General features: G+C 28.4%; 4 protein-coding genes across 4 annotated transcripts; all 4 read left to right on the forward strand.

Annotated features, from left to right (window-relative positions):
- Positions 1 to 368: 368 nt before the first annotated feature.
- LOC136089632 (uncharacterized) lies at positions 369 to 4,762 on the forward strand. Its single transcript, XM_065815683.1, has 4 exons — positions 369 to 379; positions 517 to 1,960; positions 4,507 to 4,536; positions 4,757 to 4,762. Exons 1-4 carry the CDS (start codon positions 369 to 371, stop codon positions 4,760 to 4,762), a joined length of 1,491 nt encoding a protein of 496 aa, XP_065671755.1.
- A 1,642-nt stretch (positions 4,763 to 6,404) lies between these two features.
- On the forward strand, positions 6,405 to 7,491 carry LOC136089633 (uncharacterized). Its single transcript, XM_065815684.1, has 2 exons — positions 6,405 to 7,161; positions 7,235 to 7,491. Exons 1-2 carry the CDS (start codon positions 6,405 to 6,407, stop codon positions 7,489 to 7,491), a joined length of 1,014 nt encoding a protein of 337 aa, XP_065671756.1.
- A 114-nt stretch (positions 7,492 to 7,605) lies between these two features.
- Positions 7,606 to 8,079, forward strand: LOC136089634 (ATP-dependent DNA helicase PIF1-like). Its single transcript, XM_065815685.1, has one exon. The coding sequence runs from the start codon at positions 7,606 to 7,608 to the stop codon at positions 8,077 to 8,079; it is 474 nt and encodes a 157-aa protein (XP_065671757.1).
- A 1,176-nt stretch (positions 8,080 to 9,255) lies between these two features.
- LOC136090163 (zinc finger MYM-type protein 1-like) lies at positions 9,256 to 11,360 on the forward strand. Its single transcript, XM_065816300.1, has 2 exons — positions 9,256 to 9,372; positions 9,567 to 11,360. Exon 2 carries the CDS (start codon positions 9,570 to 9,572, stop codon positions 10,968 to 10,970), a length of 1,401 nt encoding a protein of 466 aa, XP_065672372.1. The 5' UTR covers positions 9,256 to 9,372; positions 9,567 to 9,569; the 3' UTR covers positions 10,971 to 11,360.
- The last annotated feature ends 2,811 nt before the right edge of the window (positions 11,361 to 14,171 follow it).

The raw sequence follows: 14,171 nt of genomic DNA on the forward strand, positions 1-14,171 counted from the left end.
TCCAGATAACATATTCTTACATATATGTAAGAATGTATTAGGTAAATATTTTGTTTAATCAAGTTTACACTATGACAACAGTATGATAAGTACTTACATAAATGATATATGTAAATACGTATTGTACTAATTAATTATACAAAATATTTGTCTGATACATAATGCAACAACAATAATTATGATTTAAGCTCGAAAACATTAAAACTGAAGGATAAAATAAAGCATACAAAGAAGAATATCGAAATTGCATTTATATTGATGTATTAATTTATGTATAAATTTATATCATAAATTTTATATCATAAACTATTCAGTATAAAATGACATAATATATACTCTACTGTATTATATTATATATTCAAAAATATATGTGTGTACAGTAATTACATATACATGTTTAACATGGGTTAAAAACAAGGGTTTTAAAAACAAGTGTTAGTAGACTTATACTTTGACATTAAAAACGGAGAAAAAAATAAATAACAATCTGACAAAAGAACAGAGGATATCTTTTAGAGAAATAAAAAACGATGAAACCATTGCTATATACCCGTTTGACAAAGGAACAGGTTTTGTAAGAATTGAACATTCTAAAGCTTTAGAAAAAATCCGTGAACAAATTGGTCCGACAAAAATTATTAGTGAAGACCCTACTGCCAGTTACGCGGCAAAAATTAGAAGATTTCTTTCAAAACTAAATAAAAAACAGCGTTTTTCTAAAGAGGAATACGAAAAAATATATCCAAGTGATCCTATCCCACCTCGAATGTATGGAGTAATAAAAGCTCATAAACCGGAAAAATCGTACCCTATGAGAATAATTATCTCTACCATTGGCACACCAAACCACGGAATATCAGAATTCTTAGTTAAGATAATACAACCAGTCTTAAATGAAAATCCGACACGATTAAAAAACTCTTTTGACTTTATAAAAAAAGCTGAAAATTGGAATGTCGCCAACAATGATATTCAAGTATCTTATGATGTTGTAAATTTGTACCCGTCAATTCCGTTAAAAGAAGCCACCGTTATACTTTTAGAACAATTAAGTAACAATTTATCATATAAAAACTTAACAAAACTAAGTATACCTGAAATAAAGCAACTCATAGAACTTTGCTTATATCAATGTTATTTTCATTGGAACAATGAGATTCACGTAATGGAAAACTCAGGACCAATCGGACTTTCTTTCATGGTTGTTCTCGCGGAATCTTTTCTACAATTCCATGAAAATAATGCAATTAAAATGGCTTTGACACAAAATCCGGCACTTAATCTAAAATCATTTTTAAGATACGTTGACGATAGTCATGCAAGATTTCCTAACATCAAACAAGCAAAACAGTTCCAAGATATTTTAAATCAACAACATCCTGCAATACAATACACAATTGAAGTTGAAAACGAAACAAAAACGCTTAACTTTCTTGACATAACCATTACAAATAACACACTAGGAAAATATGAGTACAAAGTATATCGAAAAGAGGCAATCACTAACATTCAAATTAAACCGCATTCAAATCACGATCCAAATATTTTAACAGCTATATTTAAAGGTTTTCTCCACAGAGCTTACTCCATCTGTAGTAAACATCATTTGCAAAACGAAATAAATTTTTTAATTGACATGTTTATTGAAAATGGGTACGATGAAAAGCTATTGAGGAATATTACACACCAATTCCATCAAAAAAGACAAAATAAAAACAAAATTCCATCAGAATGCAACAATCTTCCTGTAGTGTCTTTACCTTGGGTACCAGGCCTTTCACCAAAACTTCGAAAAATATTCCGAAAAGCAGGGTACAGAGCAGTATTTAAATCAAACCCAAATTTAAGATCTTTATTAACATCAAAAAACAAAACAAAACTACCAAGTAACAGCCAACCTGGAACGTATATAATAAAATGCAACTGCTCCAAAGTCTACATAGGTGAAACAAAAATGCAGGTAAGTACGCGGATACATCAACATCAGAAGAGTATTAATGAAAACAAGCCTAATCAATCTGCATTAGCATATCATAAAACCTTTTGCAAAGAAAATATTATTTGGGAAAAAACAAGAACGTTAAAAGTAGAAAATAAAAAGTTTGAAAGAAAAATTAGAGAGGCGTTAGAAATACAAAACAACATGTGCTCTGCGCGAAACGGCGGAATTAACCTTGATGAAGGCCAATATGTAAAAACTATGTTTTGGACGCCATTTTTAAAATTTAAAAATCAAAAGAAGCCATTCAACCGCTGACGTCAATAGTAACAATTTTACATAAACTATAACGATTAAAAATTATTGTAACATTTTACAAGCTGATGATGCTGGTATCTATAACCCAGCGAAAATTTCTTATAAAATAATATTATTTGTATTGAGAGAAACTGTATTTCTTGATGTTTTAAAATAATATATAATATACTCTCATACAAGATGTCATCTTTCAAAAAAAAAAAATGTATATATATATATATATATATATATATATATATATATATATATATATATATATATATATATATATATATATATATATATATATATATATATATATATATATACACACACATTATACCTTAATATATTTGTGTAACAAATTATTACCATATTTTTGTTACATTAAATAAATATGCCAAACCCTCAGTCGATGTAGCAGTATATATAATATATTGTTAAACAATCATTACTATCTATATATTTGACTTTACTTAATAATACCTCTTTTACAACTATCTTGCTATTTTACTTCAAACATAAAATCACAATAATAATAATTTTTACTATATTGTAAACAGTACTTTTTTTGTGTGAATTATATATATATATATATATATATATATATATATATATATATATATATATATATATATATATATATATATATATATAAAATTAAAAAACACTATTTCTTAGTTTTTAAGTAGTTTCTAGACTTTTTTTTATGCGCGGTTATATGTTTCATGCGGTCTTTCGAGTAAGGTCAGCTAGCGAATTAGAGCTGATGTACTTTTATTCTCAAGAAGAATTGATGTTGTTCATTGTTTAAAATAAAAATTTAAATAATCGTTTGTTTGTTGTTGGTTGTTTTTATTTTTCTAATTTTTATTTATTATTGCCTGTTTTCATTTTTTAGAAGAAGTTAGATTATTTATAGATTAAGATTATTAGATTTTTTATAGATTAAGATTATTAGATTATTTTTAGATTAAGATCATTTTTTGTAGAAAGAATAATAAGAATAAAATTTTATTTATGTATTTAATATGAAAAGTTAAATAAAATAAGACTGTTGTTTGTGGTCATGTAAGTTTATATACATAAGTTTGCGTTTATTTCAATCTATTTTATATTTCTCTATATTTATATGTATATTTTATATTCTTAGGAAAAATAATAAGGAATAGAAAATTAAAAAAAATTCTTCTGGAATTTGTCAAAAGAATGTTGTGTTATGCTTCATTTTAAGGTATCTGTATTTTTGTTTATTAGAAATTTTTGATTTTGTTCTTAAATGGTTTCATCTTTTTCATTCCAATGTTGTGAATTGTAGTCTGCATTCTTTGTTACATTAAAAATAATTGATGCTAATAAATGTTGTTTTATAGTTGTTAAAGGTTTGCATATATGTTTATACTATGCTCAAAGTTAAAATTTTTTTGATAAATACGTGTATGTGATGATATATGTTATATAGTTGTTTTATAAATGTGTTTATATAAATGTTTTTATAATAGTATGAAATGTATTTTATCTAATGTGTACATGATTGTTAAATGAGGTGTTTTTATATGTTATATAAAATTTAAAAAAATATTGTGTTTTATAGTTAGTATAACTATAACACACAATATATTTGAGATATAGATCTAGAGCAAGATTCGTCAACCTTACCAGTCAAGCGGTGTTACTGCTTTAGGTCTAAGTGTAGTCTAGCCTTCAATATAACTATTCTGAAAATACATAAAATCTTTAATAATTTTTTGTATAATGTTGTTACCTTTGGCTTATCTTTATGTTAGTGTCTGTTGTTAAAAATGATTAATAGGTAGTTTCATTACTAGAACTCGCTGCTTTTGTTTCTTAATATAAATACATTAATATAATTTCTTCAAACAGAAACATAAACTAGTGACTTTTATCTGCAATAGCACAGTGAATATTATTATGATTAGTGCACATAGTTATACCTATTGTCCAATATTAGTTACATTTCTGTATTCTGTAAAATACACTATTTCTTAGTTTTTAAGTAGTTTCCAGACTTTTCTTAACCAAGTGTTTTCTTAAAGAAGTCATGACCTTTTATGGTACGAGTTAAAAATGTTTAAGTTGACATTAGGTAGATAATGTTTAGTAGCTTGAAATGATAGGTAATATAAAATCTTTTTATAATTTTATTAAGTAGTTAGTTTATTGTAATCTTTTTTTAAATTGTACTTTTAAATTTAAAGCTTCGTGTTATAGATGTTAATATTGAAAATATAAGTTACTATAATTCTTAGATGGGGTCTACCGTTAAAAGATATTTATGGGTAGTTTCATGCTTTCACATGCTTTTAATAGTTGGGATAAAAGCCATGACAACATTTTGTTATAAATAAAATTTATCTATAGTATTGTTAAAACCTTTGCTCTTTGAAAAAAATATTTCTGGCTTTTCAATAAGTGTATAATAATTTCTCTTGCATGAATGAATTGTGGTTTAGGATATAATTGTGTTATTATATGTTTGTTTTTCTATATTTAATATAGCATTAATCATTTTCATACATTTTTATTTAAGTTTAATTGTTTATAGTTTATTAAGATTTAGATTATCAGAAAATTCATGTTTACAGAGTTGTTATTAATCATAATCGAGTTGTTGTACCAAGGAAATTGTTGAGGTTTATTTATAAAATGTACTATATATGTTATAAAGAAAATTTTGGATTTCATATGTTTTCACTAATAAATAGTTCAATATATATATATATATATATATATATATATATATATATATATATATATATATATATATATATATATATATATATATGTATCCTTGGAGTTGCAGCAGCATCATAGTTTGTGTGTTGTTGAGGGGGGGGGGGGGGGATTTACAAACCTGCGTTAATAACGTGTTTTGTACATAACGCATTTATAAGTTTTATTATGCGTTTTGTTCAATGTTTTCTCCCAACACATGAACTATGACGCTGTCCGCGACTCCAAGGATATATGTATGTATATATATATGTATGTATGTATATATATATATATATATATATATATATATATATATATATATATATATATATATATATATATATATATATTTTATTAGAAACACTTCACTGTTTCTAATAAAAAAGGATATTTGTTTGTTTCTAAATTTTTTTTATTAGAAACAAAATAAATTTTAACTTTTTTTTTATGAGTCTTTGCTAATATGGTTGCAGGTTTTTCTTAACTTTAATTAAATAAACTTAAGAAAAAGTAATACAGGTGTATTACTTTTGATGATGGCAAATTAATTTTATTTTGCATTTATTTGGTTTCTTTATTTTATAATTTTTCGAATAAGCTTTTTTTAGTTATTTATTAAGTTTTTTTATTTTATTGTTAACTTTAGAGTAGTAAAACAAAGAAATAATTAGTGTTGCTTTGATAAATATGTTTAATAATAATGATGACATTGAAATGGATGATAGGCTAGATGAAGTTATGTATACAAGACGATGTAAGTGCTATAAGGCGTGTTGAAAATAATCGTAGACGAAATGAAAGAAATAGACTTAGGCGAGATGAAATTAATCATTTACAAAATGAAAGAAATAGGCTTAATCAAGATTAAGTTAATCGTGGCCAAAATGAAAGAAATAGGCTAGATCCAGATAATGTTAATCGTCGCCAAAATGAAAGAAGTAGGCTTAATCGAGGTGAAGTTAATCATCGCCAAAATGTAAGAAGATCTGTTGGACAAGGACGAATGTATTCGATAGCAAGAAGTAATGCTATTCCAGGTTATAATTATTTAGGAGAAATGAATCAAATTTGTCAGCACTGTGGTGCTAAGAAATTTCAAGATGAAACACATTTTCTATGTTGCCATAATGGTAAGGTAGCTTTACTTCCACTTTCACCATTTACACAAGTTTTACAGGGTTTATTTACAGGGAATTATGTAGATCGTATTGCTAATGTTAATTTTTTAAAACATATTCGAAATTATAATGCCTGTCTTTCTTTCGCTTCATTTAAAGCAACTGTAGTTTAATCAATAAATCATGGGCCTCCATGTTTTAAAATATGTGGCCAGATTTATCATCGTGTAGTTAATCTTAGGCCAGATCAAGATATTCCACCAATATATTCTCAACTATATATATATGATCCACTTGCAGCAGTAAATTTTAGAATGCAACAACGTGGTAATGATCTTTGTTTACGTGATTTAATGTTTCAAATGCAAACTATAAATACTGAACAAAGTCCATTTGCTCTTGCATTTAAAAATATGGCTGAAGTAGAAGATGAAGAAATTCGTCAAGCGGCTATAGAAGGTTGCCAAGCTTCTGTTGTAAAAATGTCTTTACTTGAAGGGGGTGATAGGCGTCGCTATAATCTACCTTCACACGATGAAGTTGCAGTTGTATTTGTTGGCGAAGATGGTGCTCCCCCAACTTCCAGGGAAGTTGTTATTTACCTAAGAGGTCATTCTTTAAAAATTGTATCAAGTATGTCAGCCAACTTAGATCCTATGATTTATCCTCTCTTTTTCCCAAGAGGTGATGCTGGTTGGCATAATCAGTTAGTGCATAACCCTGAGCGTGCCACACTGGTTAGAAATCATGTTACATTATCTCAGTTCTACGATTATAGACTTTCTGTTTGGCAATTTTTCTGTTCATTATTTTATGGCAAGAAACTATTTCAGCAATATGCTGTAGATGCATATGTAAAAATTGAAGGCCAACGTCTTGCTTTTATTAGAAATAATCAAAATAAACTGAGAAGCGAGCAGTATGACGCCTTACGTGAACATGTTAACAACATTGCGAACGAACGTAATGTTAGACCAGGGCGAGTAGTTATTTTGCCATCATCTTATGTAGAAAGTCCTAGAGCTATAAAAGAAAATTTTGAAGATGCTATGGCAATTATTAAAAAGTATGGTAAACCAGATCTTTTTTATTACTTTTACTTGCAACCCAAAATGGCGTGAAATAACAGAAAATTTATATCCAGGTCAGACTGCAAGTGATAAACCTGATTTGGTTACTCGAGTATTTAAACTCAAGTTAAATAACCTCCTTAATGATATATTCAAACATGGTGTATTAGGCAAAGTTGTAACGCATGTTCAGGTTATTGAGTTTCAAAAGCGTGGTTTGCCGCATGCCCACATTTTACTTCATTTAGCCAATGATGATAAACTTGAAACAGCACAGGATATCAATAACTTAATATGTGCAGAAATTCCAGATTCGGTTGTTAATTGTTAATGTCTACCGGGTGAAGTCAAAATTTATTTAAGTGCTGATCAAATTGAGACTGATGACATTAATGAAAGAAATAACTTTCCTGTTGAGTTTTTGAACAACTTAACTCCTTCAGGTATGCCTCCTCATTGCTTAAAATTGAAAATTGGTTGTGTAATTATGCTACTTAGAAATTTAGATCTCAAAGCTGGGTTATGCAATGGCACTCGAATGAAAGTTTGTGCTCTTCAAAATAGTTATATTGATGCAGAGCTTTTGACAGGTGTTTCCGGTGGTAAACGGGTATTTGTTCCTCGAATTCAGTTGGCTCCATCAGATTCTAATTTAACTTTTGTTCTGAAACGTCGTCAGTTTCCTGTCAGATTGGCTTATTCAATGACAATTAATAAAAGTCAAGGTCAAACATTTGACAGAGTTGGCGTATATCTAAATAAACCGTGTTTTTCTCATGGGCAACTATATGTTGCATGTTCAAGAACTAGAGCATTTAATAGTTTGTTTTTCAAAACTGATAAACATACCATTCAAGGTATGGTCGGTGAAAAATGTTACACAAATAATGTTATATTTTCTAATGTTCTTAATTTATAGTCTAGGTTTTTCACATTTCTAAATGTTCATATCTTGCAAGCACGAGCTGTAAGATGTATGTAATGACTTTTAGTTATTAATTATACTTTAATATATCAATTGTACTTTTTATTTATCATTTATCATTTTTTTTGTTTAAACATTTGTTCCATATAAAATTCCCAATGTTGCATTAACATAATAGCATAAATTTTTAATTATTTAATAAATGGTTTTCAAAAATGTTTTACAAATATACTTGAATTTTAAATGATTATTGTTTTAATATTAAACATTTAATTTTTTTTATAAAAAAATATAGAAAATGCAACCAGTTTTTGTTATTTTGCCTACTGTTATAACTGCTTTTAAAAAGTTATTAGTGTTATAATTCATAGCCAAATGTGTAGAGCTAGGTCGTAAAACTAGCCAAGCAAGTGTGTGTAGTGCTAGGCCGTTAAACTAGCCAAGCAAGTGTTGTGTCTTGCAGTGTGTGTAGAGCTAGGCCGTTAAACTAGCCAAGCAAGTGACTTGCAGTGTGTGTAGAGCTAGACTGTTATGCTAGTCGGTTATTCTTTATAACTAAAAATCTATTTAAACAGAAAAAAAAAAGTATTGCAAACTTTGCCAGCCAAGAGCTTTAGTTACCAGAGCTGTGAGACAGCATTTAGTGCCAAAAGGTGTGTGAATCGTCTATAAGTTACGTAACGCAAACTTATACAATAAAACAAAAAAGTTCAAAAGTTTTCCCTGGCAAAGTTTTAATATTTAGATAAATTAGCGCATTAAGTTTAATGAAAATTGACGCGTAAAAGAGCTAAATATCTCTAACTTCTGTTTCTAGATATATTTTGCGTTGCGTGATTTATGGACGATCCCTTACTGTTATATTTAATGTCTGTTGTCTAGCCTTTTATAGCTATATATATATATATATAAAACACATGTCTGTTAATATTTTGTGTAATTTCATCCTACAAATATCTTAAGCTATTTGCTATTGCTTTGCGTAATTGTTGTGATGTCATTGTTGTAATGTTTTGTGTTGATAGACAGCTTGGCTTACCTTCCCGTGGTGCCTATCGTTAAAAATGATTACAGGTAGTTTCTCTAACTGCTTTTAATTATTCACTAAAAGCCAATATAGCATTTGATATTACTATAGTACAATTGTTTATATCTCATTTTTTTATCTTTAGTGTTATTAATATTTTTGCTCTTTGAATGAAATTAAACGAGTTGGCTTTTCATCAAAGATAAAGATATTATTGGTTTCAAAAATGAACACCATAGCCAAAGTGCTCACAAAATTAAGTAGTTTTTAAAAATCTTTCTATTTTGTTCTTTTTTTAATTTCTTTTTTTATCTTTTTTTTTTTTTTACTTTTTACTTATTTTTCTATAAACTTCCTACTAGCATGGAATCACGTAGCTTTTTTAATGTTTAATCGTCGTCCCTATCGATAAAAAATATTTTTAATTATTTTAATATGGTTTTGTTTACAATAGGCTATGCTTGACTCTTCGGTCCTGGAGATAGCGGCTATTATAACTCATTTTCTTAAGATTACTTGCTTTGAAATTCCAAATAATATCGTTAAAGACTCTAATCATCATGCATTTCCTTATCGTTTCTTAAACAAAACTCTTGCAAATGGAGAAACATGCAAAAGAGACTGGTTGTGCTGGAGTGTTGAAAAACAATCTTTGTATTGTGCACCATGTTTCCTTTTGAACAAAAATGCTGCAAATGTGTCATTTTTCTCTAGTTCTGCCGGATGGGGCATCAGTAGAGGTTGGAGAAGATTGAAAGATCGTATTCCGTCACACGAAAGTTCAATTTACCATAAAGAAAACTATGTTGTATGGAAATCTGCTAGTAGAGCAGCATTATGTGAAACTTCAGTGGATAATTTACTTTTATCAGAACTCAAGACTGAAACTGAAAATTGGAAAAAATTATTCCAACGTATTCTAGATGTTATTATTTTTCTTTCTGAACGTGGATTAGCACATTTTGGTTCTAACCAACGAATAGGTGATCGAGTGAATGGAAACTTTTTAGGTATTATTGAGCTTCTTAGTAAATATGACCCACTTTTAGCTGAGCATGTTAAACATGTTCGAGAATCACAACAGTGTAAGCAGCGAATGCAAGCTCATTATTTTTCAACACGAATTCAGAACGAATTTATTGATATTTGTGGTTCATATGTTCAAACACCAATCCTCCACGAAATTGTGAAAGCAAAATATTTTTCAATAATAGTTAATGCTACTCCAGATTGCTCGTACAAGGAGCAAACTACTCTGGTTATTCGTTATGCTAAAATTTTAGATAATTCAAACTTTTCAGTCGAAGAAAGATTTATTTTATTTGAAAATTTTTCAAAAAAAACTGGAAGAGAAATCGCTGCTCGAACACTAGAAATATCGAAAACTTTGAAGCTGGATTTCGAAACCTGCATTGGTCAAGCTTACGACAACGGTGCTAATATGACTGGAAAGTATAACAGGGTGCAAGCGGTTTTGATACAACAAAATCCAAACTGTATGTTTTCTAGCTGCGGAAATCACTCATTAAATTTAGTTGGTGTCGATTGCGCTGAATCATGCAAAGAAGCAGTAACGTATTTTGGAACAATTCAGCAAATGTACAATTTATTCAGTAGCAGTCCTCAAAGGTGGGCAATTTTAAAACAACATCTTCCTGTTTCTTTGCATGGAATGTCCAAAACAAGATGGTCAGCACGGATTGATGGTGTTAAACAAGATGCACAACATTTGAACTCAGTAAGAAGTGCTTTAAATGAACTTGAGGTGCTACATTTAACAGCCCAGGCTAAAATGGAACTCAATGCTATTCAAAAGTATATTTCCGAATTTGATTGCATTTTGATGTCGTCTATCTAGATGAAGCTAATCACAATGATTCATCAGACAAATCTAATCATCGAGGCACGCCAAGCCACTCTTGATATTGAAAAGGATAACATTGAAAATCTATGTAATGACATTTAAAGGTTGCGTGAACAGTTTGATAAGATTTTAAATGAGTCAAAATTTGTTGCAAGAAATATTGGTGTTTCATGTGAGTTTTTAACTAATCGTCATTTTCCAAGTCAAGATGATGCTGAGTTGTATTTCAAAATCAATGTCTATTTTGTCATCATTGACTCAATTCAATCTGGCCTCACGCGACGATTTCAGTCGTTACAAGAAATTTGTAAACTTTTTGGATTTCTCTGGCAGTTTAAAAATTTGAATGACGAAAATCTTGTATTGGCAGCTCAACATTTTTAGCACAAATATGACAAAGAAATCTCACAAGGACTTGAAAATGAGGTTTTACTTCTTAAAAGAATCTATGGTGCTAATTTTAAACTAGACTGCACACCAAAAAAATTGCTGGAAGAAATACTTGGACTTGGTCTTTCAGGTGTCTTTCCAAACATTACAATTGCATTACAAATTTTTATCAGCTTGCCTGCATCGACGGCTTCGGAGAACGCACATTTAATGTTTTAAAGCAGATAAAAAATTATCATCGTTTAACTATGGGGCAGGAACGGTTGAATGGACTTGCTATGTTGAATATAAATTGCGATATTGCACGAAAACTAGATTTTTCAAATATAATTGCTGCATTTTCAGAACAAAAAGCAAGAAAAGCGTTTGTAAAAATTAATTAAAACTAATTCATTCTATTTTAGTTACTTTTAGTGAATTTCTTTAGATTTCATTTTCAAAATGTGACATTAATTTAACTATTCATTTATAGTGATTTGCAAATAATTACATATCGAAAAAAACCAAATAATAAAAACCAATTAATAATTATTCATGCATGAATCATTCATTTGTGAAATCTGAATTGTAACATTCACAATAAAGTAACAGTGTAACATTCCACTCGTACGTCGTACCTTCTTAATTCCCAGGCCTCCCCAAAAATGCGTTTTTAGTAGGCAAGCGCGTCTCTTGGCTAGTTGGCTTGATAAAACGTACAAAAAGCGCCACATCTGTGTGTGACGGTCTGTCTAATTTATTGCATTTAGTCCTAAAGTTAGACATTTATCTGGTCCTGATTTATCTGAAGACTTAAATGGCTTTGCATTATCTTGCGTCGCATTTTGCGCAAATTTTTCTTTTGGGGCCCCCGATTTTTAACTGACCGGGGCCTCTCCAAACCTCTGAAAGGCCCTGGCCTCATCTTAGTGTTGTCAAAAAAAAAGGGTTTTATGCTTAGATAAAAACCTGATTGCTGTCTACCATACAGTTATATTATAAACCTTTTAGCATACTGCAGATGGTAGTTAAGAATTGAAACGTACATATGTTTAAAAAAAACATGTTCATATAACTAATATTTTTAGTAAACCTATTAGTAATAGGTTTACTTTGTTGAACAATGTAATATTGTTTGTAAAAAGTATAACAATCTATCATTTAGAAAACATTTGGAATATATAAAAATTAAATAGCACTTCATGTCATTTTTAAGGTTTGTATTTTTTTTTAATATTTTGAACAATAAAATTAACATTGAATGTTGTTTTTATGATTCAAAATATAATAAAAATGCAAACATTAAAAATGCCGTAAAAAGGTATTTTTGTACATTTTCATTGATTCATTGTCTAATAACAATTTAAACAAAATGATTTAAACTTAAAATAATATAATTCAAAATATAAACAAGTTCACGTGAAAAGTAAAAATATTATTACTATATACTCCACAACATATATACACCACAACATATATACACCACAACATATATACACCACAACATATATACACCACAAAGCCTTCGGTTTTGATTTTAACTCTTGCAATTTTTTCATTTTGAAACAGATTTCAATGCTGTAGTATTTTTTTTAATTAATGGTGGTACTAACTAGATTAAATTTAGTCAAAAAAAAAGTTCAATAGAAAAGAGGGCTAGGGGGATGTAGGTGTTGGTCAAAAATTGGACTTAATCCTTTTTTTAATTTCTAGACACACTTTTACTGAACACATCTTCCCCTTATGAAAATATGTACAAAATAATGTAAAACTATTTACATTTTTATTTTTTAATATATTTTACAAAAAGTTTAACTTAAGGGGTAGGGTCATTCTTTTACATTTTTTTCAAAAAGTGCTAAGTTGGCACAATTTAGTTAAAAAGGATCTTACTCCTCTTTGTTATAGGGGTTTTAAAATATATATGTTTACTGATGCCAATTTAGCACTTTTTAAGATAAATTATTTTTTCTGATAAAAAATTAGTTAAAAAGCACTAAAATTTTGCTAAATTTTAGTTGTTTCATTAGGGTATAACATGTAAAAAAAAGTTTGTGCTATAATCTATGATGTTAACATTCACATTTTCATCAACTGCAGTCTAAGATTGTTTCTACATACAATTATCACATTAGCACTGCTTATATAGTGACATTATTTCTGATATAATACCAAAAATAACTTTTATCTATCATTTATACCTATTACATATTTTTTGCAACAAAATTACATTATTCAAATTTGTATACTTCCTGAACAAATTATGCTATTAAATTAATTTTTTTTTTTTATGAACTTCAAATTTATTTGGCTTTCAATAACAACTAACTTAAATTTATTTTGGTAACATTGATTTTTAAGCAATGTCCACTGTTTGGTCCACTGTGCACTAAAAGACCCTCATAACATTTCCTCCTCCATGTTAAACAGTAGGTAACTGATATTTGGATCGAATCTGATGCATAAATAAGATGTCAGTTCAATGACTAGTTTTTTACTATACGAGCGACACCAAACCTGATTTTGTAAAATTATAAATAAATTTGTAATTTTTTTAGTTTTATGGTTAAATGGATAAAAAAATAAAAATATAATTGAAATAAGTTTGACAGCAAGCACGTTTTGCACTAAAAACTGAAAAAAAGTTAGCGTTTCTCAACTTTTGCACACTACTGTGCAAACATTTTAACTTGTAATTTTTTTTTTCAAATAGATATTGAAAATTTGTATTAAAAATTTTAAACGGCTTCACGTGTTTAAAATTTTAAAAACATTTGTTTTCTGCTTAATTGAAAGTTATCTTAAATTTGTTTAAGCTTTGTTTAG

This window comes from Hydra vulgaris, chromosome 13, assembly GCF_038396675.1.
Source record: "Hydra vulgaris chromosome 13, alternate assembly HydraT2T_AEP".
Lineage (NCBI taxonomy): Eukaryota > Metazoa > Cnidaria > Hydrozoa > Anthoathecata > Hydridae > Hydra > Hydra vulgaris.

Bases quoted from the DNA above. Each gene is read 5' to 3' on its own strand.
- LOC136089632 (XM_065815683.1), top strand. The intron at 1,961-4,506 runs GTAAGTACGCGG...TATAATTCTTAG, and splicing joins TAGGTGAAACAAAAATGCAG to ATGGGGTCTACCGTTAAAAG.
- LOC136089633 (XM_065815684.1), top strand. From the start codon at position 6,405: ATGCAACAACGTGGTAATGATCTTTGTTTACGTGATTTAATGTTTCAA. The intron at 7,162-7,234 runs GTAAACCAGATC...ATTTATATCCAG, and splicing joins GGCAATTATTAAAAAGTATG to GTCAGACTGCAAGTGATAAA.
- LOC136089634 (XM_065815685.1), top strand. From the start codon at position 7,606: ATGCCTCCTCATTGCTTAAAATTGAAAATTGGTTGTGTAATTATGCTA.
- LOC136090163 (XM_065816300.1), top strand. From the start codon at position 9,570: ATGCTTGACTCTTCGGTCCTGGAGATAGCGGCTATTATAACTCATTTT.